The sequence below is a fragment of the Canis aureus genome, chromosome 38 (genome assembly GCF_053574225.1).
Source record: "Canis aureus isolate CA01 chromosome 38, VMU_Caureus_v.1.0, whole genome shotgun sequence".
NCBI classification, from domain to species: Eukaryota; Metazoa; Chordata; class Mammalia; order Carnivora; family Canidae; genus Canis; species Canis aureus.
This window is the reverse complement of record NC_135648.1, coordinates 21098864-21126545: the sequence shown is the minus strand read 5'-3', so window position 1 is coordinate 21126545 and position 27682 is coordinate 21098864. Positions and strand designations below refer to the sequence as shown.

At 44.6% G+C, this 27682-nt stretch overlaps 2 protein-coding genes across 7 annotated transcripts in view; both read right to left on the bottom strand.

The window, feature by feature from the left end:
* Positions 1–15: 15 nt before the first annotated feature.
* Positions 16–19633, bottom strand: EIF2D (eukaryotic translation initiation factor 2D). 6 transcript variants are annotated; one of them, XM_077887070.1, is made up of 15 exons: positions 19405–19632; positions 18520–18710; positions 17118–17201; positions 16511–16601; positions 13711–13818; positions 11848–12110; positions 10969–11086; positions 8804–8849; positions 8276–8379; positions 8005–8154; positions 7542–7631; positions 6502–6597; positions 5100–5220; positions 1727–1901; positions 16–211 (listed from the first exon to the last, which is right to left on the bottom strand). In XM_077887070.1, the coding sequence occupies exons 1-15, from the start codon at positions 19458–19460 to the stop codon at positions 141–143; spliced, it is 1764 nt and encodes a 587-aa protein (XP_077743196.1). In that variant the 5' UTR covers positions 19461–19632; the 3' UTR covers positions 16–140. The 6 variants fall into 6 exon arrangements, with proteins under 6 accessions (XP_077743196.1, XP_077743197.1, XP_077743199.1 ...); XM_077887071.1 differs by having other exon boundaries at positions 11848–12101; positions 19405–19631; XM_077887073.1 differs by lacking the exon at positions 8005–8154 and having other exon boundaries at positions 19405–19633.
* A 6742-nt stretch (positions 19634–26375) lies between these two features.
* Positions 26376–27682, bottom strand: part of CFH (complement factor H) — a 77869-nt gene continuing 76562 nt past the window's right edge. The window contains exons 21-22 of the mRNA XM_077887112.1: positions 27250–27432; positions 26376–26791 (exon numbers count right to left, since the gene is read on the bottom strand). Of these exons, the coding sequence (XP_077743238.1) occupies positions 26595–26791; positions 27250–27432 (380 nt within the window). The 3' untranslated portion in view covers positions 26376–26594. The remainder of the gene's footprint in view (positions 26792–27249; positions 27433–27682) is intronic.

Below are 27682 nucleotides of genomic sequence, written 5' to 3'. Positions count from 1 at the left end.
AGAGAGGAAATCAGATTTAGATTAGAATAAAAATTTATTTTGGTAAAGAATTATATTTTTTCATTTGCAAAAGCTGAAAATGCTCATATAAATTACCAGCCTGGATTTCCACCGGACCGACCACGTGAAACAAGAATCTGTTACTTCTTCTTGGCAGGTTTGGGGGCTTTTTCTAGGCCTTGGATGTATTTTCGAGGAAGCCGATACTCTTCTACAATCCAAAAAGCAGAAACTCCTCAGTGGGGCATGAGCTTCCCCTCCCTGCCGCCACCTGCACTTTGTGTCACAATGTCCGTCATTGGCCCCAACCCCAATGGGCCCCGACCCACACGGCTGCCCCCCTGCACACTCATTCCTGTTGTCAACTTTTGTTCTATTAACCTCAGTCACATGACCTGCTCTTCTCCACCCAATTCCAAGCCAGCTCCTCTGGGAAGCTGTTGGGGAGGGGCGATTTATCCTTACATCTCATGGATGAGGTGTCTATTTCAGGCATTTTCACACCAATAGCCACTTTCTAGATATACTTGATGCATTCATGATTTTCTCAGGAGAGGACATGTACGTCTATTCAATCATATGCTTGTCTATTTTCCTCTGTATTTCTTCTCAGCACCTCATGAGTTCACTTAAAGGAGTCAACTCCAAAAGTCTACAAACGGTACTGCCTTAGGCCCTAAAATATCAAGCTTTACTGTGTGCCAGGCCAAGTATGAAAAACAGATGAAGAAGGCAAGGTCTGACAGGCTGCTCAGTCTGGCAGGGGGTTCAGACATTAGAAAAAACTGGCCACATTGTAGGCACTAACCAGAAAAATAAACACAACTGGAAAGTGCTACATTGGCAATTTTTTAAATGCTAACTCAAAGAAAAAAATGGGACGTGCTCTGAGACAGACTTCCTGTGACCCCTAAACTGGGCTGATGAGGTCCTCCGGTTGGGCAGACATGGGCTGTGGGAGGGCACGCACACTGCATGAGGGGACAGGGACAAAAGCACCGAATGGGCATGTGACTGGTGTGTGTGGGGAGCAGTAAGGATGGTAGGGGTGGGGAGGTGAGAGCTGCCAGACAGAGCCCGAGTGGAAGGGTAGCTGGCCCAGGAGGGTCTTATTTATTGAACGTAGGGACTTATTCTGAAGGCACTGATGCAAGCAGCAAGAGTGTTTAGAGGGGAGTGCTGGAAAGCTGACTCAGGCAGAGGTGGTGTGACTAGAGGACAAACTGGAGGCTGGGTGACCCAGAGTTGGGAAAAAGAACTCAGGCTCCGGGATCTGACAAAGCCAAGTCCGGAGCCCAGCTGCAGCAGTGAACAGCTAAAGATGTGCCGGCAAAGGAATGAGCCTCTCCGAGCCTCAGCTTCCTCAGCCGCAAAACACAAACAGTTCTGCTCCATCGTCAGGAGGAGAGATGGTGCCTGCGGAAAGCCCAGGGGACTACCCAGCATGGTTTGGATGCATAACAAATGTTTTATAAAAGGGAAAACCAGGAAGGAAACTATTCCAATAGTATGTGGTAGAGAGAGCCCTGAATCGGGGGCCTAGGATCTGGCTCGACTATTAGCTCTGTCTCTTGCTGGCCACGAAAAAGCTATGTGGCTAAACACACACACACACACACACACACACACACACACACACACAGCCATGATGACTAGAGGGACTTGAATTGGTGGAAGATTTTTGCCAAGTTGGACCAACACTTCTGCTTCTTCAGAGGATGCTCACCAAGCAACAGCCGGCTGAGGTGATGGACCTGGTTTCCCTGGATCTGGACCTGCAGGCTGTCCTTGGCCCCAGGGGCAGGAGTGACCGTCGTGCTAGCCTGGCATCGCTGCTGGAGGATGGAAGCCACTGAGCACGGGTCTAGACCATAGGGTTCCAAGTTCCGGACCACAGTCACCTGGGGGGACAGAAGACTGATGGTAGGGCACCACTGCATGCCCTTCCCCACACAGGGCCTGCTGGAGCCTCTGCGGCCTCTTCACCCTCCGTGTTCACCTTACTTACAACCATAGTATCTTTTCGTCCATAAAATTTATTTTTATGCTCATCGATCCTTTCTATCCCATCTAATATACGTGTTATATACTTAGTGGAATACTCTCTATTCTACATGTAATATATACCTTTTAGAAAATTTTTTCTTTTATTATGGAGAATTAAACAAATAAATAACAGAATTGAATACAGAGCTCCTATGTTCCCATCACCAGTTTCAACAATTAATTATCGACTCATGACCAATCTCAATTCACCTATATCCCCATCCATATTGCTTTAAAGCAAATCCTCCTAAACATCACATCATTTTACCCACAAATTCTTTATGTTTCTAAAAGATAAGGGTTCAAAAAAATAAATAAAAATAAAATAAATAAAAGGGTTCTTTTAAAAAGAAAGACAAAACCATCATCACACCTAAAAATGGACAATTTCTTAATATTAAGCATCTCATCAAGAACACATACATTTTTCTATTATTCGTCAACTTCACAAATAACATATATGTGATTTTGAGGTTAAAAAAAAAAAAAGGGATCCCTGGGTGGCGCAGCGGTTTGGCGCCTGCCTTTGGCCCAGGGCGCGATCCTGGAGACCCGGGATCGAATCCCACATCGGGCTTCCGGTGCATGGAGCCTGCTTCTTCCTCTGCCTGTGTCTCTGCCTCTCTCTCTCTCTGTGACTATCATTAAAAAAAAAAAAAAAAAAAAACAACTGACACTTAAAAAAACCCCACAATTCTCCCCCTTTTGAAGCAAGTTCTCTTGCATTCATGACTAGAGACAGTGGAGTATATCACCAGCAGGAGTGGGTTGGGGAGGGCTGCTTTCAATAAAGTAACCGGTTCCAAATATCCCAGGCTTGTCAAGGGATTCTGAGAAGCTCAGAATCGGTAAGACATTAGCAGTTTCATCTATTCCAGCCCCCACCTGAGACATGCACCCTTGACTACCTCTTCCCCCAACAAGTGGTCACCCAAACTTTGCTTGCAGACCTCCAGACAATAACTCCCTATTTTGGAAAGCACTGGTTTTAATTTTGGACAATTCTAATTGTGATCATTAATACTAATGGTGTTTAAATAATTAATATTAATGGTGTTGTTTAAATAAGCTAATAAAAATGTCCCCTGTTTTTACAAAGTTCACAGTATACCACTTCGCTCTTAAGAGAACACCTACAAGAGTACTTTTTTATGCCAAGTGAAAGAAATCTGGAGTTTTTACTTTTACAAAAAAAGGTGAAAACTGAACATAGCATTCAGCATTGGTTTTGCAGGGAGCCCTCAGAGAGGCAGCACATGCTGGGGGGCAGCAGCGAGGAGGGACCCTCTTCAATCTCCTCCCCAAGGAACTACACTTAGCAGCTCAGTGTCCAGCTGAGCAGTGAACTGTGTCTGTGAGCATCTGTGCTTTATCTCCATTTATTCTGTGCATCTGTTAGCAAGATGAGTCCTGAGATGTCAGAAAGGCCTAAGAGTGATTTTTGGGGTCTGGGAAAGCTCAAAATTTTTTCCATATAAAACCATGGTAATTGCTTCTTTGCTTTACACCATTTCAGCTTACAAAAAGTTTCATAGGAATGCTCCACTTTCAGCTAGCAGGGGGAACCTGTTGATACAGAAATTTGCTCAGTAGAGAATTTGGCACATAATTACACACTCAAGAAATAATGGCTATTGCTAGTTATTATTGAGGTTATCATTACTGGTTCTCATTTATTGACTGCTTAAATGCCAAGTACTATTCTAAGTGCTTCACCCATGTATATTCCTTTATTTGGCTCCTATGGTGCCTTCTAAGGTAGGTATTATCCCCATTTTTCACATAAAAAAATGCAGACAAAAAAAAAACATTCACTTTTTTAAGGTCAAGCAGTTAAGGCAAAGGTCACATTTGAATCCATATCTCTAATACAAAACCCATTCTTATAACCATATACTAGAAAGTTCTTTACTTTGAACCCAAGTCTGTTTTCTTGGGTTTCCATCCAATAATCCCTTTTTTGTCTTCTCAAGGCACTCAGCATAAGTGCACTCCTTTCCCCAAGGACAGCTTTTCACACACTCAAGGTCGGACAGTATTTGTTCCCTACGACTCTGTGTATTTACAGGCTATTTTTCCCTGAGCAAGGCCCAGGAAGTAAGAGAATGAAGAAGAGCTGAAAGCCTGTAACAGGTCTAAAAAAATACAGATAGAATCTTGATCACCCTTGGAACTAGGCTCTAGCAAGTGTTCTACCACAAAATCCTAGAGGGCAGGGAGTGAGGGGGCCAGCTTTGCCTGTTTTATACAGGGCCCAGCCCACTCACATAAACACGGCTCTTTCATAAATAATCTTAGTGGCGTTTGAGGACAAAATCTAAAAACCTCCAATCACAGAGCACCTAGGTGGCTCAGTTAATTAAATATCTGCCTTTGGCTTGAGTCATGATCCCAAGGTCCTGTGACTGAGCCCCGCATTTGGTTCTCTGCTCAGCGTGGAGTCTGCTTCTAACCTCTCCCTCTGTAGCTCCCACTACTTGTGCTCTCTTTCTCTAATAAATAAAATCTTTAAAAATAAATAAATAAATACATACATACATACCCTCCGATCACATTAGAGAGACCAGAACTTAGCAGGGACATTAAATCACCATCTTCCAACATTGTGTCTTCTTTTTGTTTTAGATTTTATGGGATGCCTGGGTGGCTCAGAGGTTGAGCACCTACCTTTGGCTCAGGGTATGATCCCAGATTCCCAGGTTCTAGTCCCACAATGGGCTCCTTGCAGGGAGCCTGCTGCTTCTCCCTCTGCCTTTGTCTCTGCCCCTCTCTCTCTCTCATGAATTAATAAATAAAATCTTTAAAAATAAAAAAAAGTTAGATAAAAGATTTTATTTATTTGAGAGAGTGAGCGCATGCATGCACAAGTGAGCAGGAGCAGGGGGAGGTGTGGAAGGAGAAGTAGACTGCCTGCTGAGGGGGGAGGCTGATGCAGGGCTCTATCTCAGGACCCCAGGACCATGACCTGAGCTGAAGGTAGATGCTTAACCGAATGAGCCACCCAGGCGTCCCCCCCCCCAACCCCGCCCAACATTGTGTCTTTTTAAAATTACCTTTTTATTAGACGCTCTCTGTGCTAGGCTGATATCAATTGGGCAGATTTTGCCTTTCTTCACAATGGGCTCTTGTCCTGGAAAGCTCACTTGATAGGCAGGCTGCAATTTTTCAAAACATCTGAAACAGAAGTTGATGAGCTACAGACTGATAAAGCTAACAGAAATCATCTCATTCCCCACTGCTAACAGGCGGCTGGGTATGAGCCAATCCTGTAGGCAGTAGTTTGCCCTAGGCTGCACTCAGAATCCCTGACATCACCTAAAGGGCTGCACCTAAGATCAATTAAATCAGAAACTCCGATTGGCCATATATATATTTTTAAAGATTCCAAAAATATAGCCAAAGTCAAGGCCCATGGATTCAGGGAAGGGATTCATCAGGGACTTGAGCCCCTGGAAACCGTCTGGTGGCCTGGCCTTCTGAAAATCTGTCCAGGCTGCCTTATGGAATTTACTTCCTGTCTCATGACTCTCCTGTACCGAGCCTGGTAAAAAGCTGCTTTACATTTATGACATGTTCCAATTAATCTTCTAGAGAAAGCCTTTACCACAAGGAATGTCTACCTTCATCTAACCAGATTTTCTCTTATCATATATACTGGGATTGTACAAGCCTTCTATAAAAGGCCAGACAATAAATATTCTAGGCTTTAAGGGGCATAGGGTCCGTGGAACCAGCCAACTCTGCATTGTAAAGCAGCCCACAGACCATAAACAGACAGGTGCGGCTATGCTCAGATAAAACCTTATTTACAACAACAGGTAGTGGGCCAGATTTGGGCTGTGGATTGTAGTTTGCAAACTCCTGATAGAAGTTATTTTGATATACGTATCGATTTTGTTCTGTAGAAAAGAAAGCATAAGAATCTTTCCTTTGATGAGTTGAAGACAATTCCTCCCAGCCTTTTTGCTTTTAAATCTTCTTGAAGTTTGGGAATCCCTGGGCGGCTCAGCGGTTTAGCGCCTGCCTTTGGCCGAGGGTGTGATCCTGGAGTCCCCAGATCAAGTCCCGCATCAGGCTCCTGCATGGAGCCTGCTTCTCCCTCTGCCTGTATCTCTGCCTCTCTCTCTCTGTGTCTCTCATGAATAAATAAATAAAATCTTTAAAAAAAAAAATCTTCTTGAAGTTCTTCTTTTAAATTAAAATTTAAAACTTTTAAATTAAATTAAATTAAATTAAATTATTCTTTTCCTTTCTCCCTTTTAAGTTTTCCTATATTGTGTTGGTTCAAGTCATTCCAAGGATCCTTCATGTCAAAATTACCAAGGCTGTGTGTAGACAAGTATCAGTGGAATTATGGAAAGAAAGTCAAAGATGGAGACAGTGATGATTCCAAAGTCTAAAGTGATAGCTATTACGGGATAGAAATGTTGGAGAGGGGCTGCCAATCCCCACTACCTGGTCAGGAGACTGTCCCATGGAAGCTTCATGACTGTATGCTGTTCGTTTTTCTCTAAGATGCAGTCACATAGGATGGGATCCAATTTCACAAGACTAAAGGGAAAGAAGAGGCAATAAAGAAATGCCAGCCCTGCCCCTCCCGATCCAAGGGCCACTCAGGATTCATCTCATGTATGTCCTTTGTAGTCATTCAGGACATTAGAGCCAATTCGGGGACCATAGTCCGTGAAGTGTTGTACCCTGTGAATGGGAGGTATGGTATGTTTTTCTAGAACAAGGAGAAGCAGGTGCTAGAGGGGGGAGTGGGAAAAATCCACAGACCAGGATTCTTGGCTCAGTTCTGCCAACTAACCATGATTAGACTGATAGTTCCCAACTTTTTCATCATGGGGATGTCTTTTGAAAGTAAAGAAACCAAAAACCAAAAAACACGGTAATGGAATGCTCTTTATTTAAGTTTACTTTTTGTACCCACTTACTAAGAAAATAGAAGATACCGAAAAGCCATGATGACTTCAGTAAAATTTTTCCAAGTTGCATTTTATTCCTCACAAGGGCATCTGCATTTGAAAACCAGTCATGGGGGAACCTGGGTGGCTCAGTCAGTTGGGCATCTGCCTTCGGCTCAGGTCATGATCCTGGATTTCCGGGATCCAGCCCCACCCTGGGCTCCTGCTCTGTGGGGAGCTTGCTCCTCCCTCTCCCTCTGCCTGCCACTCCCCCTGCTTGTGCTCACTCTCTGTCAAATAAATAAATAAATAAAGTCCTTTAAAAAAAAAAGAGAAAAAAGGAAACCAGTCGTGGAGGTCTATGAGCTAACATGGACTCAGGCTACAGCCAGTGTTGATGCTGTATGTGAACCTGAGCATCCTGGACAAGTCTAGGTGTCCACAGCCTGTGGTTTAGAAATCACTGGTCTTGATTATTTCTAAAAGGCTGTGACCTCCTATGTTCCCCTCTATCCTAGACATCCTCCACAAATGTGCCCAAGTCTGTGTTGCTGGGGCTTGATCTTCAGCAGTTCCCGAATCACTCACTTTTTGTTGTTCGCATCGACCAGGTCATTTTTCTTGGCATAATTGATGATGATTGTCCGGACCTCACCACCCTCGAGAATACTCCCCTTCCTAAGACAGAAGTGACCAAGAGGAGGGGGGAGGGTTAGTTCATGCTGCACCAGGAGACAAACTGCAGATACCAAGACTCACTTTCTACTCGGGAGGCTGCTTTCCTTGGCTTTTTGAGCTCCATTTTCTTCCCTTTCCTGACTGAGGTGAGCAGGACCTTGTGAAGAATAATTACAGGTGGAAATGGGAGACACCTACTCTCCTTATTTGGTCAGACATTCCCAGGGAAGGAGGCTTGGAGCTGGATGTGGGAGAAAGGGAGAACAGGGGCACAGCAGGTTTTGCCAGTCACAGAGGAACACTACTCAGGTTGAGAGGAACTAGAGGCCAGAACACCAAGCAGGCAGAGGAGGGCTGCTCTCCAAAAACTCACTTGTGGCCAGACTCCTGGAAGAGCAGGGTCATGTTGGCTGGGACACAGTAGAGGGATTTTATATCTGGAGGGTGATAGGGCTGTTCCCTGCTACCCTCCTGGATAGTCTGGGAGGTCGGGGAGGGCTCGGGTATGACGAAAGATGTGATCCTAAAACCCAGCAGAAGGAAAGAAAAAACACATTTTACACTAGCATCTCGGCAATTCCCGGTCCATGGCCCAGGTGCCCTGGGGCCAGCTGAGCTACGGTGACCAGGCCCCCTGCACTCACCTCGGGTGCTTCCAGTCCACAGCCACAATGCTCTCCACCCCTTTGCTCAGCTCCTCCACCTGTACAATCTGCTCCTGCTGCATTTGCTGCAGGAACTTAGAGAGCTAAGGGAGAGAGGGCCAGTGGTAGGGGACTCCATCGATTCCACGCACATCCTGAGCATATGATGTGCCACACACCAAGCTAGGCTGGGCCTAGGGAGGGGACACAGGACAGTCCCTGCCCTCATCAAACCAGGAATTGGGAGGTCCCCACTGTGAGGCTCAAGGGGTGAGAAGCTGCTACAGGCTAACTTTATATCAGAACTCTGGTTAGATACCAAGGGGTGAAAGGGAAGGAGGGAAATGGGTGCCTGCCCAACTGCCTCGGCCCAGGGAGTTTTCTCCCCCTGCCCTTTTACCTGAAATCAAAAAGCTTAATTCTAGCCTGAGCCCTATGAACAGGGCCTCCCCCGTGTCCATCTAGCTCATGGCACGTGTGCCCCTATACAACTCTCTGGGTGGGTATGCAGACAAGGTACCTGCTTACCTTTCTGTAGCTTGATTTCTTTATGTCCAGCTGTCGTCCTTTGGGGCTGGTGGGAGAGGGAAAAGGCAAGTTAAGCTATCAAAGCAGTAGTGGTAGGACCTGCCTGCCACGGAGAGGAAGGCAACTTTTCTCAGCTTTCCTCCTCCACGTTCAGAAAGCTGCTACTGTTCCAGAACCCTCTGCCCAGTGGTGGCATCAGAGAGGGATACCCGATTTAGGGAAACTCTAAATCACTGCTGTCCAACAGACCTTTCTGTGAATTTGGAATGTTCTCCCTCTGTTATCCAACAAGGTAGTCACCAGCGACTTGTGGCTATTAAGCACTTGACACACAACAAACGTGACTGTGAAACTAAATTCTGAATTTTATTTAATTAGTTTAAATAGCCACATGTGGCTAATGGCTACCGTACTGGATACAGCTTTAGAGTCCTTTCAAACTGGACCACTTTGTATGGCCTCCAAAATTTCACCTCAAGGTGAACCTTTCCAATACCAAGCTCACTGAGGCCAAGGGCAGGATTGGCAAACTACATCCTGTAGCCCGTATCTGGTCACAGCAGTTATCCATCGTCTGTTGAAACTATAGAGCTGAGGAGCTGCAATAGAGATTACATGGTCTGAAAGTCTACAAGATGTACTATCTGGCTCGTTAGAGGAAGAGTTTGCAAACCCCTACCCTACAGCTGTCTTTTTTTTTTTTTTTTTTTATTCATGAGAGACACAGAGAAAGAGGGGCAGAGACACAGGCCGAGGGAGAAGCAGGCTCCATGCAGGAAGCCCGATGTGGGACTTGTCCCAGGACTCCAGGATCATGCCCTGGGCCGAAGGCAGGGGCTCAACCGCTGAGCCACCCAGGGATCCCTACAGCTGTTGAATCTTTGAGGGTAGGTTCCTATGAAAGCCATCATCAGTCCCTCTTCTCAGAACTCATGTCTTCTCTCAAAAGCTGACAAGCAATAGCAGTGGGATTCATAGAGCCCTCCTAGAATCTACTCCAGGTTAAGAACCTCTATCCTAGAGAAGTTTCTAGGATCTCTTTCCCAGTTACTTATTACCCAACAAGGTCAGGACAAATGACCAAGTATCCTACTACACACGCAGACCCAACACTTGCAAAGGATGACCTGAAGGAGCCCACACATAAACAGGAAGAGAATTACATTAAAATCACTTTCTAAAAAACAGAAAAAATTCTCAAAAAAAGGAAAGCTGACCTGCAGTGTAAAACTCAGGGAGCAAATCTTCTGATAGGTATTTCCTGGGTGCTTATTAAACATTAGGTTAGTGGATCTTGACAATGATCCTACACGTGCTGGAAATTAGGGTTCAGAGAAGCCCAGTAACAAGTTCAATTCACCTTGCTCCCAAACCCTGGGAAACTGGCATTTGAGTCTAAAGCCCAGGTTCTATCCATATGTAACACTGTCTCTCCTGGTGGCTTGTGTTCAGGGTGGGGTTCACGCTGATTCTTCCTCTTGATACGACACAATATGGCCCACTCACTTTGCAGGGAAAGTGTGAGGGGGTTGAACATTCCAGAAGAAGCCTCTTGACAAAGAGGCTGCCCTGGGACTCCTGAACATGAACAGGACGTGCTGCTCAATTCATGAGACTGCCCAGAATCACCATAGCAGAAGCAGTACTCAGAGAATCTTGGAAATTTTAACTTTCTTCAACATCCTTTCACTGGCTAAAATTAAATTTTTTAAAACTCAGGACCTAATTTATTGGCCAGATCAACTCTCCACTCCTTCCTTCCTTCCTTCCTTCCTTCCTTCCTTCCTTCCTTCCTTCCTCCCTTCCTCCCTTCCTCCCTTCCTCCCTCCCCCCTCCCCTCCCTCCCTCCCTTCTACCCTCCCTCCCTTCCTTCCAAGATTTTAATTTATTCAGTTATGAAAGACACAAAGAGAGAGAAGCAGAGACACAGGCAGAGGGAGAAAAGCAGGCTCCACGCAGGGAGCCCGATGTGGGACTCGATCCCAGGACTGTGGGATCATGTCCTGGGCCAAAGGCAGGTGCTCAACCGCTAAGCCACCCAGGCATCCCAACACTCCATTCTTTCCACAGCAAGTCCCTCAACCAATCGCCCCATCACACACCTGTCCCGACACACCACCAAGGTACCAGAGAAAGCCCCATGCCCCATACCATGCCTTCCATACCAGCAGGAGAACATGTGGTTGCCAAGGAATGTGCTGGTGAGTAAAGGGAGGTCAGCTTTTTTGACTTGGCACTTTAAAGCGTGCAAGAAGCATCGTTGTAATAGTTCATCCATTTGCTCTGCAAAGAGAAGATGAAAACACATTTTTCTGAAGGACACAGAATGCCTGGTGCAATACAAGAAAACTCCTCACCCAGCTCCACCTCTGCCTCACTCTCTTAGCTCTGAAAGGAACCCATTCTCGAGTACCAAAGCTCCCAGACTCTCTTGAGCACTGAGCCTTTGAAAAGGGCTGACTCCAAAGAAGAGGTCCAGCCACAAAGTCCCACCCCACCAGGAGCAAATGCTTCTCTGCCAGAAAAGTAGGAGCCAGAAGAAACCAAAAGTAGGAGCCAGAAGAAACCAAAGAGGCAAAAAAAAAAAAAAAAAAAAAAAGGGATCCCCGGGTGGCTCAGTGGTTTAGCACCCGCCTTTGGCCCAGGGCACGATCCTAGAGTCTCGGGACCGAGTCCCACGTTGGGCTCCCAGCATGGAGCCTGCTTCTCCCTCCTCCTGTGTCTCTGCCTCTCTCTCTCTCTCTCTCTACGTCTATCATAAATAAATAAATAAATCTTAAAAAAAAAAAAAAAAAAGAAGAAGAAACCAAAGAGGCCTCTGTAGCTGGAAACAGTCCAAGTACCAGGGCAGACCAACATCCAGGGAAACACAATTTCTGTGGAAAAGACTCCCATTTCTGAGATGTCAAAAGGCTATCACACCACCTTCACCAAAAATCAGGACTTTCCCATTCTCTTAGAGCTTTGGCACCGCTCTAGTAAGAAGCAGAGTAGAGCATGTTTTTCTCAGGTTGAGATGGATCCTTCTGCCCCCAGAGCTATACCTTGAAGGGTCCTGCTGTCTGTAGGGTCTGGATTCAGACCCCTGGAGTTGGAGTCTTCTGAGGCTTCTGAGAGGGACTTCCTCCCACACATCTGCTGCTGAGCTTCCCCATTTTCATCTTCTCCCTCCAGGGTCAGGCACCTCAAGTCTTCCTGCATGGCGGGGTCTGCCATGATGGACTCCTCTTTCTCGAGATCTGGGGGGTCCAGGGCCAGTGGAGCAATGGAAGGTAGAGAAGACTTGTCTCCAGATCGCCTGGAAAAACTGCACGTCAGAAACGCCAGGCAGCGGTCACAACATTCTCGAATTCTAGTCAGGGTCAGCTGGGGGTCCAGAAAGAGTAAGAGCCACAGACAGGGGTGTCCAGGAGAGGGCAGAGCGCCTGGGCTCTCATCTAAATCTTATTGCCAATTCTAGGCCCAGAAAAATCCCATGCCTCAGCTTCCTCATCTCTGAAATGCGGAGAGTAATTCTTGCCTCCTCCTTATCCCAAAGGAATAATAGTATCACTTATCCACATCTGGGGACAAAGATTAACAAAGAGCAGTTCAAGAGAAGCCCCCAAAAGGATTCCCTTCACATGAATTAAAAAGAAAACCATTTTGAATTAAATAACAGAAGTAAGATGACCAATGCATCTGTAATTCCAGTTTGGGGAAACCCAAGCTCGAGGCTCAGGGCATGTGACAAAGTACAAACACCTGAACTGCTCCACGACTGCAAAGTCAGCTGCTTCTATGTGACAGCAGGACGCGATCTAACTTGCAGAGCAGGGATGACATGCTTTTAAGCCACTGAGCCTCCGGAAGACAGGGAAAAAAGCGATGTCACACACAGAGAAGGCAGAGTAAAATGATGGAAATCAAATCACATTTTCATTAATGTCGCAGCAAGTCTTAACAGTATTGTCAACAGTGGGCGGGACTATATACCCAGGCTCTTTTGATGAGATGATAAGGTAAGTGCACAAATGTTTTTAAAAGGTGGGGGCGGGGGAACCAAAGTGGCCACAGGTAGCACAATTTGGGTAAGATGACCTTGCTGACCACTGTCAGACTGGCAGAAAGCAAGGTGTCTGGGGAACATAGGGGAGCAGCCCACGGATGTCTGCTGAGACACACACTGTGCTTAGGCCTCCAGCAGAGCGGGGCTCGGCCAGGACTTACAAGATGAGGAACTCCAAGGCTGGGCTAGAAACGTTAGGATCAATCTATATCCACGGGCCACAACACTTGGCCCAAAGACCCAAGTATATGGCTTTCAAGAAAAGCCCTATTTACTATTTTGGTAAAACGACAAGAAAAGAACCAGAGGATAAACTAGTATCCGGTTTTAGAAAGCAATGGTTAAGGTGAGGAAACGTGACTTCCACACTGGGGAGGAGATCTGAAATGTGAAACCTGAACAGAAAAGTGATGAGGTTACAACCATGGTGCCTGAGGATCTACTCTGCTTTGATTTGGATTCAGAAGTGAGTTCCTGAGCCCTCACCACGGGGCAAGAAAATGCCTAAATGTGTGTAGCAGACAAGGTTGCACTAACTAAAGCCATAAAAAAAAAAAAGGGTATCATGATGCAGAGAGGCAGGGTAGGCAGTCCCTAAGGTCTTCTTCTAGGCCTAGAATTCTACAGTTCACCTAGAAAATCATCAAAGTTTTCTGTATTTCTTCTCCAAACATGAAAAATTCAACCAACCAATCAATCCATTCATTTTTTCCCTCCACATTAAGCGAAGAAATTCATGTCTGGAAGCAGCAACTTGCCTAAGGATGAGGCAGGGGCCCAAGCTCTCACTTGTGAATCCAGGCCCACCCCCTCTCCACCCACCCAGCTCCCTGTAAAACTGAAGAAATGAAGGACCCACCATAAGTGGTCCTGGTAGGTGTGCAGCATGGAGAAGCCCCTTCCTTTCAAGCCCGAGGTCAGCATCTCAGCCGTGGACATGGCAGCAATTCCGACGGCAACAGGGGCTCTGAGGAGGAGGAAGACAGAGCTGGGGGTCACAGAAGACTTTCAGGAGAGACATCAGGGGCATCTTTCCACATGCATACCAAAAGCATGTTCGCAAATTTGAAGCTACTGTCTACATCACGAAGCTACACTCAGTCCAGCCTCGGGTTCTTCAGATTACCTATAAATAGGACTTTCAAAAATCCCTTGACATCCCCCTTCTGTATAAGTAACTCCTCTGCTGACATCATCACTGTTTGTTTTTATTCCTATTATGAATTAAACCCAGGCAGGACTTGCAAGGATATTTAAAGTCCCCTTCATTTCATTTCAAAAATATAAATTACCTCCCCTACCTTAAAGGCCTAGCCATCCTATAGACGTTCAAAAGGAAGGCCATCTGTGTGCCACCTAGGAGGCTGAGGGATGACACAGGGAAGGGAGAAGAGATAAATGGTGGCACTAACTCGAGAGGTTCCTTCTGAGTTGGCTTTTTGTGACAGGGCTCGCTCTGTGTGACAATCTAAGAACAGGGCACGTCCGGGAGATGGAGAATAGTCACACAGACAATAACTACAAAAACTTCCAAAGCCCAAATGAGAAACCTCCTCCCGCTAAGTGTTACTCAAGCATTGCCCACACACTGCCTGTAAGGTCGGGTGCCCACCTGGGTAACAGTGCGGGGAAACACAAGCCTGGCAGGGTCCCCCAGGCACAGTGGAAAAGATTCAAGGGCAGAGTTGCTGAAGATGTTTGCTAACCTGGTGGCTCCACTTACTGAGTCCATTGGTCAACTCCTGCCACAGAAACTTGGAATCTGTTTTTTTTTCCTCAGGTCCTAAAAGAGGAGTCTTTTCCTTCCACCTCTGGAGGGATCAATGGCTCAGAAACTTCTGTCTTACACATGGTTCGTATGATTAATAAACCCCCTTGTGCCTTTATTCTCAGCCACAAACCACTCTCAAGCTTCATCCCCATATAAAGTCTAAAGGCCAACCAGAGCAGGCCACTTATACATTCCTGTAGTATTCTCCTATTTTGGATAGAATACTGGGGAAAAGAGTGACACCACCAAACTTTTCACCTGCAGGTTTTGCCACAGTTAAACAAGGAAACATTTCTAGGTGCTTGGTTCCAAAAGGGTCAAGGAAAACAGGAGAACATGAGTGGCAACAATAAGATCTTTGAACATGACCCCTCCATGCCTACAATCTTTCTCTCTTTCTTAAAGAAGCAATGAGCTTTTCTCCCAAATAATGAGATACATTTCATTTCAAATGAAAACAATCCATTGTATCCAGTGTTGGTGGAGAATAGGAAAACAGGTTCCACATATCCTGCAGGTAGGAGTGAAAGTGGATATGGCTTTCTTGTAGAGCAGTGGAAAAATGCATGTGATCTTTAGCTTAACAGTTCAGCTTCCGAGTATCTACTCGAAAAATACTGGCATGTTTTTGCGTCCCCAGAGGCATCAGTAAGAGACTATTCGTGATGAAGACCAACCGGAGGCAACCACAAGGTCCATTAGGAGAGAACCTCTTCTATGACCACATAGCAGGTAAGAAGACTCAGCATAACTGAGCTTGCTGACATGGAGAATGGCCCCTTGATCGTAAGTGAAAAAATAACATAGATAAAGTATAATTCTGTTTGTTTGTATTTTTAAACATACAATACCCAAATCATACATTTTCACACACACACTCCAAAAGGTTGGCAAGGATATATGTATCCTATATAGCGGTTACCTCTAAGAGCAAAGGGCTGTGGGGTGAGGGAGCTTTGATTTTTCAGAACTGTTCGTATGATTACTTCCTAATTTATTTCTAAAAAGAAGCCATGTAGTGATGGCTGAACGGCACTGTAAATACACTATAAGCCACTGAACTATATATTTGAAATAGGTGAGTTTTACAGTATGTAAACCACACCTTAAGGCTATTAAAATAAAATTTTTTTTAAAAGGATGATGATGTGGGTGATGGAGAAAAAAGTCAAGGCCACGAAAAGCAAGGAAAGACCAAGAAAAATGTCTTAGACAAAAGACTAAGGTGACACAACTAAATGCTATGTGGTACCCTGGATTGGATCCTTGAGTGGAAAAAAAGACATTTCGTGGAAAAACTGGGAGAATATGAGTAAAGTCTATAATTGTATTAATAGGATTATACAAATGTTAATTCCTTAGTTTTGATAACTGTACGATAGTTATATAAAACATTATCATCACAGGAAGCTATAATGTATACTACCTTTGCAACTCTTCTGTAAATGTAAAATTATTGTAAAAAGAAAGAAAGAGGGACGCGCCTGGGTGCCTCAGTGGTTAAGCACCTGCCTTCCACCCACGGCATGATCCTGGAGTCTCAGGATCGAGTCCCACATCAGGCTCCCTGCATGGAGCCTGCTTCTCCCTCTGTCTGTGTCGGTCTGTCTCTCTCTGTGTCTCTCATGAATAAATAAATAAAATCTTAAAAAAAAAATAAAATTGAAAATAAAAAAAATAGAAAGAAAGAAAGCAAGCAGCATCAGCAAATACTCTTGGCTGAGATATGCAGATACCCCAATCCCCTATGGTCCACTCTCTGCTTCTGGAAGAACTTGTTTTTTTCTTTTAATCCTTTTCCATAAGCTTTGTAATTTGACCCTTCCTATTTCTTTCCCCAGTTTTACCTAAGTTTTCCCCCCAAAGGCACAGTGGACTGGTACAGTACCTGTTCCCCACCAAGGTGATGGCACAGAGGTCACCCTTCTGTACCTGAGGCAGACCAGCAGGGGGCACCACTAGTCCAGGCAGCATCAAATCTGTGGGGAAACCAAACAAAAGCATTACAACCTGCATTCTGCCTCTAACCAATTCCAAGTTTTCCTTTTTTATTCATTTGCTCCACCAACAAACATTTATTAAGTGTCGGCTAGGTTATTCATAATGAGTATTAAAAAAAAATGCAACCTGAGTATCAGACCTTTTCCCTTTAGCGGGGCTGGTGGTCAAACTGCAGCACCAAGTTGAGAGTCTGGTCCTACGATCTTTTATCCTGGTTTCCTAAATTTAGCTTATTGATTTAAAGTATAGCATTCGGTAGTTCATAAAATATTTCTTGACTTAAGTACAAAGTACAAAGCTCACTGAAGCCTTTCGACAGAGTTGAAGTGGCCCAAAGACCTTACTGAAAGCAGCCAAGTGAGAGATGAAACATACACGGGGGGATATTCCATTTTTCAATTGTATAAACACAGGACATGGGTACATTTATTAAAATTGCTGGCCCTTACTAAGTAGGTTCAGCCAATAGCCAGAATACAGGAAAATCCTCTTACCTGCTCCCCCCACTAGTTTTTCGAGCACCAGAGGCCATGTCGTGAACGTCGGGAGAAGGTCAGGATAGGACCACAAGGTGTACACTGCCCAAAAAAGACATAGACAGACTTATTGCCAAAAGGTCAATCCCCTAGGGAACTGGCAAAGCCAAATACTAAGGTCATTTTAACTAAGATAGAGAAAAGAAAGTCAACCCATAGCTAGAGAAGAGGCTATGAGGCCCAAAGAGGTTTCTTTCTTAAAGAAGGCAGATACTAAAAAAACTGGATGTCACTTGAGGCTTGGAGGCCCTTATGATCCCACCTGGATGCAGCAGCAGAAATGGACACAGATAAAAGCGGAAACAGGGAGCCAACAAGGATTTCAGCTGTGACCTCAGAAGCAAGGAAACGAAGCACAGGGTGCCGGCCTATAGGAAAATTTGAAACTTCCCCATGTTTATTATTTTTATTCCTTCTGTGTTCACAGTGATTAGCAATAAAACCTTAAATCAAAAAAGGCCTCTGTTTATATGGCCGGAGAGTAGAGTGGGGATCTACGTAGCCTAACGAGACCACATTGCACAGCTTGAAGCCAGGCTTGGGGCAAGAGCTTCAAGTGACAAAGTAGACGTCAGCAGCTATGGAAGAGAGAAAAGGATGAGAAAGGACACTGGATGTCTGAGTTCGGTGACAAAGAGAGAAAGCAAAGGATCCAGAGAGAGAGGTGAGACAGTTGGGCGTGTAGTTTAATGAACCCAGCTTCTTCCCTATCACTGTATTTTTTCTTTCTTTCTTTTTTTTTTTTTTTTTTATGATAGCCATACAGAGAGAGAGAGAGAGAGGCAGAGACACAGGCAGAGGGAGAAGCAGGCTCCATGCACCGGGAGCCTGATGTGGGATTCGATCCCGGGTCTCCAGGATCGCGCCCTGGGCCAAAGGCAGGCGCCAAACCGCTGAGCCACCCAGGGATCCCCTATTTCTTCAGTTCCTTAAGAAAATCCTGATAATGATAGTTTTAAGAATATTTTTTACATGACCTGAAATTCCATCCTGTTCAAGACCTCTGCTCCATTCCTCGTTAACCCACTACCAACTATCATTCCTTCGTCTCAGAACAGCCCTTGGCAACTACCCTCCCTCTTCCTCTGTTAGCCCTTTTATTCTCCGTCCTGTAGCAGTTTTTGATCTTGAAAGATCCGATTCTAAGGACAGTGGGTCCAAGGAGATCCTTAGGGATGGTACTGGGAGATTTTGCACTTCGTTTTAACTCGGAAGGGAGGGAGGAAAGATGGGAGGGAGGGAGGGAGGGAGGGAGGAAGGAAGGAAGGAAGGAAGGAAGGAAGGAAGGAAGGAAGGAAGGAAGGAGAAAGAGATGTTCGGCCCGGATTACAGTACTGGCCATCTCCATCTATTGGCATACCTGTTGGATATAGATTTTTCTCCAGTTCAAATAGGATGGGGTTACCACCACTCACGTACACAGTCACCGCATCTCCTCTATGAGCATACAGCTTCACAGTGTTGAGCTCTTCCTTTCCAGGTACTAACACGGAGACCTGATCTGTTCCAAGACCGGGGAAGGCAGCCGCCACATCAGCCCGAAGCCTCCTCCTGCAGAAAGCAAACCAAAACCTGGCACAAATCCTGCCTGAGTGGATTGTAATAAATACCAAGGCCCCAGAAGGATTTACGATAAGATCCCAAGGACCAAGGAAAAACTGGCCATTCTCTTTCTCGTTTCTCATGCAACACCTCCTCTATTTTCACATACTCCTGGGGGCGAGGGGGGGGGCATGTCTTCCCATTTTACAAAGAAAGAGGAAAACTGGACCCCAGTGAGTGACCGGGTTAGGCCGACTTCGGACGCTCGGCCCTTCCAGACCCTATGCCTAGCCTTGGGACCCGCTCCCTTCTCTTATCCGCTTGGCCAGTCCGTCGGCTCGTGGTTGGACAGTAGACGAGGGCACCGAGGGCGACGACGAGAGGCCGCCGGTTCCAAGTTTCGCACCGTGGGCTCCGCATTTGCAGCACCAACAGACACAGCCCTGGAAACACGTCTCCCCTGCCCCTCCCCCCCGTCTCTCCCGCCAGAAGTAATCGCTAACGCTTTTGCTCCTATAGTTGCAGTTTTCCGATCTTTCCTACGGGGTCCGCGGCTCCTTGGAGGGCGGGGCCCCCTCCGTTTCTGCAGCCTCCAGGGCAGCGTACACGGAGCGCGGTCGCTAAGCGCTCACCGAGTGGTTTCCCGCTACACCCACTGGGACATCCAGAAGGCCCGGGAGCCGCGCAGGCCCCTTCCCCTCACCTGTCGGACCCCTTGATGGCCGTGTTGGACTTGACCCGAAAGGCCTTGGCAAACATGTCTGCGGGAGTGGCCTGCGGAGGGGAAGGAGCGCACAGAAGCCAGGGGCCGTCAGGAAAGCGAGAACGCGGCGGCCTCCCGACTCGCAGCCCCGGGAGCGGCCATGTTGCGGGCCCGGCTGGGAAACGGGCCCGGCTGGGAAACGGGCCCGGCTGGAAAACCCGCCCGGCTGGAAACCCGCCCCTTCGGCGCTGCGGGGACCGCGGCCGCCCCTAGCGGCAGGGCCGGGAACTACGCGCGGGGCGGGGGCGGGGGCGGGGTCCGCTCTGCGCCTGCGCGGGTCTCTGGGCCTGCAGGTGGCTGCGGTGCCCTCGCCGGCTCCCGCGCTGTCCTTACCAGGTGGCGTGGGCTCTGAGCGCTGTGAGCTCCTGTTGCGTCTAACTTAGTTCAGCTCCGCAAAATTAATTGAATAATTTTGTGGAGGCGGAGAAAATTAAGGCCGTTCCACTTTTAAGTTCAGGTTAGCAAGTGCAGGCATCCCAGGCCCCGAGAAGAAGAGCTCAAATTTTCATTAACTTCAGTTACAGGAAGAAAACAGCTCGCAGCTTAACGTCCTAGGAAGCCCCTATTAGAATGAGAACAGAGGGATCCCCGGGTGGCTCAGCGGTTTGGCGCCTGCCTTTGGCCCAGGGCGCGATCCTGGGGACCCGGGGTCGAGTCCCACGTCGGGCTCCCGGTGCATGGAGCCTGCTTCTCCCTCTGCCTGGGTCTCTGCCTCTCCCTCTCTCTGTGACTATTATCATAAATAAATAAAAATTTAAAAAAAAATAAAAAAAAAATAGAATGAGAACAGAGCTCAATGCCCCTGAAGGCCCCATATCAAAATGTAAACAGAACTTGAGGAATTGCTCCAGCCCTTCTGGAGGTCCCCGAGACCAGTCCTTAAAACTAAGCTGGAGCCCACCTGGGGGTCCAAGTCCCTGCTCCGCTGTGTCTGGTGCACTTGGACCCAAGCTCGAGCTTGTAAATAAACCCTCGTGTTTGCATCGGTGTCGGCTCCTTGGTGGTTTCTCGGATTCGCGATCTTGGGCAAAACAATTTTCTTTAGGGGTTTTTATTTATTAAAGTGTTTACGTTTTGTTGCATGCTAGAGGTCTCAAGATTTTCTCCTTTAATTTACATGGGATGGTAATAACAATAACAGAACCCCCGGCGCCCCAGGTTTACCCCTCATGCTATTAGGAGCAAACTGCGGGTCTTCACATCTATTTTAAGATTTTTGGGGCCACGTTTAAGATAAATTTTTCTTTTTTTTAAATTTTTATTCATTTATGATAGTCATACAGAGAGAGAGAGAGAGAGAGAGAGAGAGGCAGAGACCCAGGTAGAGGGAGAAGCAGGCTCCATGCACCGGGAGCCCAACTTGGGACTCAGGGGTGGAGCAGCTGCCTTGGGCTCGGGTTGTGATCCCGGGGTCCTGGAATTCTCACATTGAGCTTGCTTCTCCCTCTGCCTGGGTCTCTGCCTCTGTGTGTCTCTCAAGAGACCCATAAGCACATCAAATCTTTAAAGAAGAATGTGGTTTGCCTTCTCCCTAGCAATGTTGATCGGGGGAATAGGGCTAGCCGAGGACAAAGCACAGCTGGCATCCCACAAACGGACCCCACCCCCACCCCCGCCCCAGCCCAGGATGTGAGACGTGTGACATTCTTAGGAAGTTTCTAATTGTCTCAATGTTAATGCCTTCCTCGAGGGGAAATCAAGCTTTAACTTGACAACAGCAAGGCCTACCCTGTAGGTCCTCCTTAGCACAGGAACATCCTTTTGAAATCTCCCTTTTGCTTATTTCCCCCAACTCCTGGGTCTATAATCAGCCACCCCTCAGAGGCCGGGGGCAGCAGCTCTTCCTGCCCATGGATCCTGTCCCCAAGGTTCAATAAAACACCATTTTGCACCAAAGCTGTCTCAAGAATTCTTTCTTGGTCATCTGCTCCAGACCTCCCCCATATTTCAAAACTTCATCAATGTGATCACTGGCCAACAGCTTATTCTTTCTGAAACGCTTTCATCTCTGAAAGATGTGGATGTAACATGCATCTCATAGGGTTTCCATTAGAAACTATTTAGGTAAGGTATGAGATATGTTACATAGCACTTTGCAATTTTCCAGGAATAGATTTAAAATGCCTCCCACCGAGGTGAGAAATTGGGTTTCCCTGAGAGGGGCTGCTGTGCACACGTGGGGTCCTGGCCCTTATACTAAATTAAATTTTCCATATAAAAAGTCAAGGTCAGGATGTCCATTCACCAAGAAAAAAAAAATCCTAATTGTGTGACTGGATGACACAGTTACCCTGAAAAAAAATCCACATTAGCTGCCCAAAGATGAGGCCTTCCACAGTGTCTGCCCACCACCATCATAGAAGGGCTCCTCATCCCACTGGGGCCAGCCCCAGGTTGGGCTCCTCCGATACTTCTGACCCACTGGACCTTTATTCTGAAGCATCCCAGCCACAAGGCCAGTCAAAGGAGCCCAGGGGAGGACAAAGCCGCAGAGCTTTCTCCCTATGGGTCCCCAACCCAGCCACATTAGGGAGGGGTTGTGATGCCAGACTGTGCTGTTGACTAGGTAGATGGCTGAGCAGCTACTGAGGCAGCCTCTGTCCAGGGAGCTGAGGAAGGCAGTTCAGGGGAATATTAGAAATAAATACTAAAAATAAATATGAAAGCAAAGTCCAGATAAATGTGTTAAGTAATCTTCCTTCGCTATTAAAAGAAAGATTAGGGCAGCCTCTGTGGCTCAGCAGTTTAGCGCCGCCTTCAGTCCAGGGTGTGATCCCTGCATGGAGCCTGCTTCTCCCTCTGCCTGTGTCTGTGCCTCTCTCTCTCTGTGTCTCTCATGAATAAATAAAATCTTTTTTTTTAAAGAAAGATTAATGAACACTGAAAGGATGTCAGAAACTAATACAAATATAACTTTATTAAATGAGGGAACAGATATGATGGAAGGAAGACTACTCTGCATACTTCTCATGTTACTTTGACTTTTAAAATAGGTAGATGTTTGGGGCATCTAGGTGGCTCAGTCAGTGAAGCATCTGACTATTGGTTTCAGCTCAAGTCATGATCTCATGGTTGTGATCTGGAGACCCACCCACATCAGTGTTCAAGCTCAGCTCAGGCGGCTGTAGTTTCTCACTCTTCCTCTCCCTCTGTCTCTCCCCCTTCTCTGTCTCTCTTTATCAAACAAATAAGCACAATCTTCTTAAAAATGTATTTTTCATATTTTAAAAAAAGTTTAGCTTAAAAGAGGAAGAAGTGAAATCTAAAATTGAAAAAAAAATGCTTGTTGGGCTGCCTGAGCCCAACCCAAAATAGCGGACATCTCAAATTGGGTCAATGGCTGGTCTTCCCGCCAAAGCAGCCAAGACCACCACATCATCTCCAATAAATCGAATCCTAGACGGAACCGAAACTTTCCATCCAGGACTTTCCAGCCAGGGACCACCCCCCATCGTCTGGACCATCCCCAGCCCCAGCCAATCACCTAGGGACGTGCCTAATTGACAGGAGACCCACCCGGTCCAACTGGAACCAATAAGGCCTAACCCCCCCCCCCAACCACAGGTGACTTCCCCAACTCGGGCCACCTCTCCCGGGAGCGCTCCCCTTTAAAGCACCCTCCAACCTACTGCCGGGCTCTGCTGTTTGTTTGTTTGTTTATTTTTTTATTTCTCTGCCGTTCATTTTGGAAAAAACCTAACAATGCTAATGCAAGTAAATGTAAAATTTTATTAATTTGGTAAGTGAGCCAGCGAGAGGTAAGGATTATTTCAAGTCATTTTTGAGTCCAACATCCTAAGGACAAAATAAATGCAAAGACATTTTTAACCTTTATTCAGTAGTTTACCTGCTGATAGTAATGTTTGCATTATGCTTTTAATATTATTTTTGTAAAGATTTTATTTATTTATTTATTTGACAGAGAGAGAGAGAGCGCACAAGCTGGGGGAGATAAACAGAGGGAGAGGGCTCCACTGGGCAAGGAGCCCGACAGGGGTTGTATCCCAGGACCCTGTCTGGGATCATGACCTGAGCCGAAGGCAGACGCTTAAGCACAGGAGCCCCTAGTATTATTTTTAAAAATATTTAAATATAAGAATATATGAATAAAGAGAAATGACAAAAAATGTATTTAAAGGTTTCTTTTTGGGGATCCCTGGGTGGTTCAGTGGTTTGGTGCCTGCCTTTGGCCCAGGGCACAATCCTGGAGTCCCTGGATCGAGTCCTGCGTCGGGCTCCCGGTGCATGGAGCCTGCTTCTCCCGCTGCCTGTGTCTCTGCCTCTCTCTCTCTGTCTCTCATGAATAAATCAATCTTAAAAAAGTTTTATTTATTCATGAGAGACAGAGAGAGAGACAGGCAGAGACACAGGCAGAGGGGAAAAGCAGGCTCCTCGCAGGGAGCCTGACGTGGGACTTGATCAGGTCTACAGGATCATGCCCTGGGCTGAAGGTGGCTCTAAACCACTGAGCCACCCAGGCTGGCCATTTTAAAGTTTCTTAACCCTGTATTCCTTATAACCCTGAATTGTAAGAACCAATAAGAGCAAATGAATTTTAAATTTCATTTCTATTTCAGATTTCTGACAAGCAAAAAAGACATTTGAAGACATTTCAACAGTATTGAATGTTCCCATCTAGTACTGATAGCACAGTTTTTGTGTTCTAAACACTATTTCCCAATAAAAAGAATCAGACTTTTGGAAAGATGTATGATTTGGGTGTTGGTCAGGGAAGTATACCGGTGAACCTGAACATTATACCTGAAGTATACCTGAACATTTTGTTGTGCTAAAAAGAAAAGAAACACTCAAAGACTCGTAGGTATAACAAAACAATCAGGAGCCAGTTTCAAGAGGCACTCACTAGTCAAATTTGGGATAATTTGAGCTTCAAAGAATAATGACTATAATTGTTTGTGACAAATTGAATAAGCAAGAATTCATGAATCCTTTCTGATAGAACATTAAAAAAAAAAAAGATGGGCAGCCCCAGTGGCCCAGCGGTTGAGCACCGCCTTCAGCCCAGGGTGTGATCCTGGAGACCTGGGATTGAGTCCCAGGTTGGGCTCCCTGCATGGAGCCTGCTAATCCCTCTGCTTGTGTCTCTGCCTCTCTATCTTTCATTTTCTGTGTCTGTCATGAATAAATAAATAAAATCTTAAAAAATAATAAAAATAATACAAAAGAAAAAATCTTTAAAGTCATCACAGAAAGTCACTATCATCAAGTCCTACTCCAAAATTGGAAATTAAAGAGCAAAAATAAAGATTTACCAAATAGTTTTAGGTAAAGGATTTAAGAAATTGGACAATTAACACTTAATCTTTACACAAGAATGACAATAACTGCAGAAAAAGAATAAAATTCATCTTAAAAATCACTATTTTGCAGCCAACAATGAAAATGATTGCTTATAGAATATGTTGATTATAGGAGAAACAGTATGTATGTCAATATTAATAGCAAAGATAACTTGACAATTGTGACAATGTTCTTTTAAACATGAGAAAACTGGCTATCACTTGTGATTCAGATTTAAATAAATCAACTCTATTAGAAACAGCCAGGTTTCTCATTCTAAGAATCCAACTTGATTTGATGCAAAACGAAGTAACAAGTTATCACCTTAAAATATTTTTACTTTATCTTTATTTTCACCTTAAAGTTTTCATATTTTTGTAGAATTTAAAAATGTTTACAGTCAGCTGAATTTAACTAATTATGCTGTTTGAAATGTATGCACGCAAAAATCATATTTCAGACTCTTGTGGTTGAATGTTTCCAAAACCCTCTATTGCAACAAACTCATGAAGATGTCATTAGGTTTGAAGATCGTTACCAAAGAGTTCCTCATAGCTCTCAACATGTATCATCCTACTTTTAATATATCTTTATTTTGTTTTATTTTTAAAAAGATGTATTTACATATTTAAGTAATCTCTATACTCAACATGGAGCTCAAATTCATGACCCTGAGGTCATGAGCACACTCCATTGACTGAGCCAGCCAGGCACCCCATCAAAATAACCACCTTTATTGTGGTTTAAAGGTGATAATACTAAAGATAGAAAAACTGGAAAAAACAGGTGACTTTTTATTTTATTTTTTATTCATTCATGAGAGACAAAGAGAGGCAGAGACACAGACAGAGGGAGAAGCAGGATCCCCAGAGGGAGCCCTATGCAGACTCTATCTGGGGACCTGGGATCATGCCCCGAGTGGAAGGCAGACACTCAACCGCTGAGCCACCCAGTCTTCTCAATACAGGTGACTACTAAGGGCTTAAACACCAACTCTTACTTCTAGCACCTTTAAATTCAACTGTAGTTATTGTAAATATTTTATTGTATTTCCTGACAATTCTCATTTTATAAACAGTTATGCTTATACTGTTTATAGATTCTGTTTATAGATTCTATACTGTTTATAGATTCTATAAACATATGTTTATAGTGTTCAAAATATTGTGTGGGTGTTTATACTTGAAATCAGATTTTTTGTCCCGTTTCATGTTATGACAGTTATGCACCCAATTAGATTCTAATTTCTCTTTATGATATGTTTGAATTTTTGTGTGTGCTATATAGCCATCTTGTAGAAAATCTTGCATTTATAATCATTTTTTGGGTATATGTATCTATTGACAGATAAGCAAAACTAAATAATAACTACTTATATCGTATTATTAATAAGGTATGGCATAGTTAGGTTTTCACATGTTTTTGAAATGAAATTATCTTGAAAATGGTGAAAAGCATTTTCTCCCATTTCCTTTGAAATGGAGAGTCTCAGGCAGACTCAGAAGTTATGGAAGACGTTTTGAGAAAGTTAGAGGGAAAGATGGATAGAAGTAGACACTGGAGTGACCTAATCTCTTGCCATAGATATTTTATGAATAGGACACAAAGCATTTTGGCTTGCCAAGTTTTAATGAGGTGCTTTTAAGAAGTGATTTATTCATTCCTCTGATTATAATTACATCATCCACATCATATTTAATACAAATTCTGATTTATGAATATAAATGAGTTACACAATACTTGACAAAATAAACTGAGAATTGGACTGATAATAAAAATTCTCAGTAAATGTATATACTTTAATTATAAAACTGCATCTTAACCATAACCTATACACAAACAGGATATGTCATTTTCCCTTCATGACAGACTGCTCGGAATACTTGATTGTTTGTTTTTGAATGATATCCAGGGATACATTCAAACTCAACAGTATCCCTTGTTTGAGAATACAGTTTTGTCTCAGAAGACCATCGAAATCGTATGTTATTTCTTCTCATGATGTCTTCTGATACAACACAGGCATCTGAAGGTGAAAAAAAAGAATATAACGTCGAGTAGTAAACAAATATTTTCCATAGAACTTTAGATTCTCAAGTAGAATCTTCTACACTGGCCCAGGGCTTTGTTTTTAAAATCTTTTCCAAACCCAATTCACTGAAAATCCATTGCATCGATTTAAATCATTTTAAATGATCAATGATGTAAAATGATGTACCACACTTAAGGTGTGATAATTTTATACTCAAAGATTCATAATGTCAATTATAATATGAAGAAATCCAGAGTCCTTTCAGTAAAGGATCTTTTGTTGCTTGAATAGGAGTTTTTTTCCAACTTTATTTCTTCACATATTAATGTTTGGTAGTCACGTATTCAACAAATGGTTGTTTGTTAATCAATGAACATTCTATTAATAACAGTAAGACATCTTACTCATTATACTGATTTTCCCAGGATCCATGAGAATATTAAAATATTTACCTAAGCATTTTGGTGGTTTTGTCCACTGTCCATTTCTGCATCTTACAATCCTGTTTCCCTGAAGTGCATACAAGGACTGGCATTTGTACTCTACTGTTGATTCTGGAGCATATGCTGATAATGGGAATGAAGTAATGTCTCCATTGTCAATAGGTGGAGGAGGCCCACATTTTCCTTTAGATTCTAAACAAAATATTTATTTGATTTATTGAAAGACTAAAGAAAAACAGGGTAAAATAAAGCAAATAAAAATATAGCACAATATGCAATATCAAGACTTGTGACTTCTGCTGACAGAAATGATTCACTGAAGACATTTTAATCACTTAAACTGAGAATCAAACTTTTAAGCCTTTCCTTTTATCCTACAGGAAAGCACACCACATAAAGCATTAACAAACTGTCTGCTTTACAGTATTAAGGTATTAAAAAT

What these genes read in the sequence shown, in the direction of transcription:
- EIF2D (XM_077887070.1), bottom strand. Translation starts at nt 19,460, where the DNA reads ATGTTTGCCAAGGCCTTTCGGGTCAAGTCCAACACGGCCATCAAGGGG. An exon ending in AGACAGCAGGACCCTTCAAG is followed by an intron (nt 11,087 to 11,847) that starts GTATAGCTCTGG and finishes TTCTCTTTGCAG; the next exon opens with AGCAAATGGATGAACTATTA. An exon ending in TTCCAGGAGTCTGGCCACAA is followed by an intron (nt 7,632 to 8,004) that starts GTGAGTTTTTGG and finishes CTTCTGTCTTAG; the next exon opens with GAAGGGGAGTATTCTCGAGG.